General features: G+C 46.4%; 1 protein-coding gene across 1 annotated transcript; it reads left to right on the top strand.

The window, feature by feature from the left end:
• Nucleotides 1–2,102: 2,102 nt before the first annotated feature.
• Nucleotides 2,103–3,717, top strand: pou4f3 (POU class 4 homeobox 3). Its single transcript, XM_085471411.1, has 2 exons — nucleotides 2,103–2,281; nucleotides 2,633–3,717. Exons 1-2 carry the CDS (start codon nucleotides 2,159–2,161, stop codon nucleotides 3,563–3,565), a joined length of 1,056 nt encoding a protein of 351 aa, XP_085327537.1. The 5' UTR covers nucleotides 2,103–2,158; the 3' UTR covers nucleotides 3,566–3,717.
• The last annotated feature ends 1,227 nt before the right edge of the window (nucleotides 3,718–4,944 follow it).

Below are 4,944 nucleotides of genomic sequence, written 5' to 3'. Positions count from 1 at the left end.
CATGGGCGTCCACTTTGATACGTTCCCAAGCAAATCCCAACGCATCTGAGTGAAGACACCACAGAGCAGCTGCGACATATTAAAATATCACTGAATAATGCATGACCATTTCTTACTTTAGGAAGTCAAGTGAAAACACTCAGAATCTGTTTAGCTTAATGCAAGAACTTCCAGCTCGTCCCAGGGGAAAGGACTTGAAGGGCTTGACAGTTCAACATTCCAGATTTCATTCTGACCTGGTTACTGGGAGGTGAAGGAACAAGCACTGGGAGAATTGACTGTGCTTGTGTATTTAATTATATCATCAAAAGTAAGCTGCTGATTGGTAGCGCGCTTATTTATTTATTGTTTCTTTCCTGAAATTATTCATCACGGTGTGTAATGAAGGCTGTGACAGTATTTAGATCGTCTGGTGGAACTGAGCTCCAGATGTAGCCTGGCCAGATGGATGGGCGGTGCTGATGGCGTGGTGTGGGGACACGTTGGAGAGGTGGTGCTGCAAATATGACAAAGCTCTTTATAAAACACGCCAGGGCATCTTCAAACTATGAAGAGTGCAAAGATGACATAGTACAATGACCACTAAATTATGAATAACCCCAGCAGTGTAACAGCAAGCAGGGGTTTCATGCTTTCTACAGACTAATGCGGAGATTCAGGTTCTTGTATCTGATTTTTATTCTCACGCTGATGAAAAATGATATCTTCTGGTGAGATCTCACGTGTTCACAACTCAGTTTAAATAACACGTTGGGTAACTAAAAGTATCGCACGAGCGATCAGACTCAAAAAAGCCAATCAGGGGTCAAGGAAGAAACTTTGAGGGCGTTTCCTTCTGCTGAAAGTGAAAAGTTTCTCAAAGTCTGAGAGGCGTGCTTTGTGACATCACGCTTCAGCCAGAGGCTATGTGGAAAGCCTGTATTCACATACAGTGCGGATAGTCTGTCAATGATGCAGAAGATTATAGTTAAATTTTCGAAACTAAAAAATATTTAGTTTAATATTTTAGAATATACAACAAATTATCGTTCAAAGGACGTATATCTGCGTTTGAATTACGCCAGGAGAAGATCATTAAAGGTATCTCTATGAGTCTGTGTTGAGTTATTTGAACGCAACACTCGCAAATATGAGTTAAGGCCACATGCTCTTCGCAACCAAGTCTGAAAGTCAAAGTTTGCCCGGGTCGAGAAGTCCTTGGCTGTTTTAATCTGTGTAATGTATAAGAACCTGCCAGTGTGGTAATGGATGCCTGCCACGGTGGTGCTAAATTATTCACAGTCTGGGGAACCAGAGAGGCAGCAGGATCGGATAGACTAGGCTGTGTCATCGGGAGCCTCTGCCAACCTGGCTCCTCTTTCGGACCGTCCAGGCCGGCTTCGTGAGTTTTATCCAGGCAGCCACATGAGAAGACCGTGAAACAGCCCGAGGACTGGCGTTCACAGTGGATGGGACAAAGCCAAGGCCGTTGGGTCGACCGGTCAACCAGCAGGCCTTAGATACAGTTTGGAGCACGCAGGACCAAATCCATCCATAAAGTCATCCAAACATATCCATCCACGGTTTAATACACACTCAGTACTACTACTCAAAATGCTGCGCTGTCCTCGGTGCTGAAATGATTGAAACGGTCTTTGTGCTGCATAATAATTGCTACATTGCAGCCTGCTGTAAGCCTTTCACTCTGCTTGTCACCTATGACCTCATCGTTGGGAATGGTGGGGAGCTCGGAGGTATCCTGCATGAACTTAACACTGGATTTATAGAAATAACATAGGCTGTAAATGTCGGTGTGATAATACACATCTATATCTCAGGGGAAAGGAAATTACAAGACTCCAAATATCAAGGATGCCGTCGATAAATAGCCTTTTAATTAAAGAATTGTGGGGCTTTTTGGTTTTGCTTATTCTTAGACGCTTGCGCACAGAGTCCACGATTCTGCAACCTGTAAGTTGAGCAGAAGAGAGGGTGGGTGGGAGGAGGGAGACTGAAAGAGGAGGAGGGGAGAGGGAGGAAGCGGGAGAGGGGAATGCCGGGAGGCGCTGCTGATGTTAACTGTTCAGTCTGGTGAAGGAGAGCAAAGGAGCCGTGTAGCTGTCCGTGCCCCAACTTTTATGTCAGGGGCCACACTGCTAGCGAGGTGCTTGCAGGGAGGATGATGATGACCATGAACGGCAAGCAGCACTTCTCCATGCACCCGGCTCTGCACGAGCCCAAGTATCCCGGCCTGCACTCAGGCTCGGAGGGCATGCGCAGAGTCTGTCTGCCCGCCCCACAGGTACGTTCAGGTCAGGGGAGAATGACTGGAGTATACTGGGTGAGAGAAAGGGGAAAATATCACACTGGAAATGTCTGTAAAGTTGATTTGACAGGACTTTGTTCTATCCGCTATCTCTCCCTCTCTCTTCTGTCTGTACCCCCCTCCCCCTCCCAACCCCATCCTCCCCATCTCATCCACATGTCTATTCAAGCAATGCTCTTGCTTTCATATTAATTTTTATGACCTGCGCTTTGAGGAGGGTTCTCTTCTCTCCTCGGCGCTGCTTGCCTTTGGAAAATGTTTTTTAGATCCTGAGAGCTGCCTGACAGAATTCCCCACTGACTCCAGTATGCGCACTCTTGCTTGCAGCTGCAGGGCAATATATTCGGAGGCTTTGATGAGAGCCTGCTGGCACGGGCAGAGGCTCTGGCGGCTGCTGACAGCATTGTCTCTCACGGCAAAAGTCACCCGTTCAAACCAGACGTGACTTACCATACCATGAACAGTGTCCCCTGCACCTCAGCTTCATCTTCTTCCTCTACTACCGTGCCCATCTCCCACGTTCCTTCCACCATCGCCTCTCATCACCACCACCACCTCGGACAGACCCTGGAGGCCGGAGACCTCCTGGACCACCTCTCCACCAGCCTGGCTGTGACCGGGATGGGTGCCCCAGAGCCTCCAGGGATGACCACGCCGGCGCACCACCACCAGCACCCTCATCACCACCTGCAGACTATGGGGCAGCTGCACCAGGCGATGGCCACTATGGCCCACCCTCACTCCCTGTCCGTTCACGGCGGTATGGCTTGTGTCAACGACGTAGAGTCGGATCCCAGGGAGCTGGAAGCCTTCGCCGAGCGGTTCAAACAGAGGAGGATCAAACTCGGGGTGACCCAGGCGGACGTCGGGTCAGCTCTGGCCAACCTCAAAATCCCAGGAGTGGGGTCTTTGAGCCAGAGCACCATCTGCAGGTTTGAGTCCCTCACCTTGTCCCACAACAACATGATCGCGCTCAAGCCGGTTCTCCAGGCCTGGCTGGAGGAAGCCGAGGCTGCCTACCGGGAGAAAAGCAGCAAGCCGGACCTTTTCAACGGGAACGAGAGGAAAAGAAAGCGCACGTCCATCGCCGCGCCGGAGAAGCGCTCTTTGGAAGCGTACTTTGCCATTCAGCCCCGACCCTCCTCGGAAAAAATTGCGGCGATCGCCGAAAAACTGGACCTGAAAAAGAACGTGGTTCGAGTGTGGTTTTGCAACCAGCGGCAAAAACAGAAACGAATGAAATACTCTGCGGTGCACTGAGTTACACAGATCATGAATAAAATAGCCTACTACATTTTTGATCGAGTGATTAATAATAGCCTAAGTAACCTAACTAACAGGGATTTTGCAACGTGTCTCATTTTGGATTGCTCCCAGAAAGACTTTTACTTCATCCCCATTTCGTGTCACGCACTTTTTCGATTTTGTTATTAATACGGGACTGATAAATGTGTTATAGATCTGTAAGGAGGATGACTTTGATGTTGTTTGTCTTGTATCTTGCACACTCTAAATGTGGATTTTTAGGAAATTCACCCTGACAATTTGTCACATTCAGGGATTATTAACTCACTTTTTATAAACCATTACTTGGAGTTCATGGAGGCTGAATTTATGGGCTGTTTAAATGTTAAACTGATGTTATCTGAAGAGACAGACAGAGTCTTCAGGAATTCGAGAAGAAAAGAAAAAATACGATTTTGTAAGATAATTGGTTGAGACCTGAGTTTGTCCTCCACATCACTGGCTCATATACACTGAACTATATGTCGTTTTCACCGCTTTCTTTTTCACCTCTTTTCTTTTTGAAAACTTCAGTGGAATGTGTCCTCAGTGTGTTCACCTTTTTAAATCACTATTTTTTCTCGGTATTTTTCTTTTTTGCGAACTAATCAGCTCTCTTCGTGAACTGTGTGAAGGTAATTTACGCACAAGCAACAGTGACTCTTTCACAAGGTATATGACACTGTGAGTCTGGATATCTTTAATTATTTAGAAATGAAAATGACACCGTCTTATATATATATGAGGCACAGACGTGTGGCTTTGGCTGCTGCTATATTTTAATATTTTGATGTGAACGTGTTTTGGACCATTACAGGTGAGCTGTATATTTATCATATTGGTGAGATATATCCAGTATACAGGCCTCCATCACCTGATCTAACTATTTATTTTTTCTCACTCTTGATTTCATTTGGAAAAAACATGTGTGAATTTTAAACTTAATAAATTATCAGTTATTTTTTAAAATCCCACTGGGGCGACTTTATTTCTGTGACTTATGAAGCTGCATTCATTTACTCTTGAAGTTACAGCGCGAGAGCCGTTACCGTGACGAACAAATCGCAGGCCGAACCAATGGGCCATAACTTCATTGTAAACAGTTTGTTTTTATGGGACCTCGCCAGACTGTTTTATTTATAAATCCCCAGACCTCTGCTGGAATTAAATATGTATCGTTGTATATGATAGCCGACAAGGACCAAAGAAAGAGACGGGCCTCCGTTTCTACAGCGATGTTCACACCGCAGAGCGCTGACTGTGTGCGCCCTCTACACGCTACTTATGGCCCCTTTCTCTAATTAGCACGGTTTTAATTATGGATGCCCTCATGTCACCGTGCATGGGCTTTGAAA

Source organism: Copadichromis virginalis, linkage group LG10 (assembly GCF_057382275.1).
Source record: "Copadichromis virginalis isolate Kocher_CV1m ecotype Utaka linkage group LG10, C_Virginalis_male_GT1.1, whole genome shotgun sequence".
Taxonomy (NCBI): Eukaryota; Metazoa; Chordata; class Actinopteri; order Cichliformes; family Cichlidae; genus Copadichromis; species Copadichromis virginalis.
The sequence above is the reverse complement of the archived record's forward strand: the minus strand, read 5'-3'. Positions and strand labels throughout refer to the sequence as shown.

What these genes read in the sequence shown, in the direction of transcription:
- pou4f3 (XM_085471411.1), top strand. Translation starts at nt 2,159, where the DNA reads ATGATGATGACCATGAACGGCAAGCAGCACTTCTCCATGCACCCGGCT. An exon ending in TCTGTCTGCCCGCCCCACAG is followed by an intron (nt 2,282 to 2,632) that starts GTACGTTCAGGT and finishes TCTTGCTTGCAG; the next exon opens with CTGCAGGGCAATATATTCGG.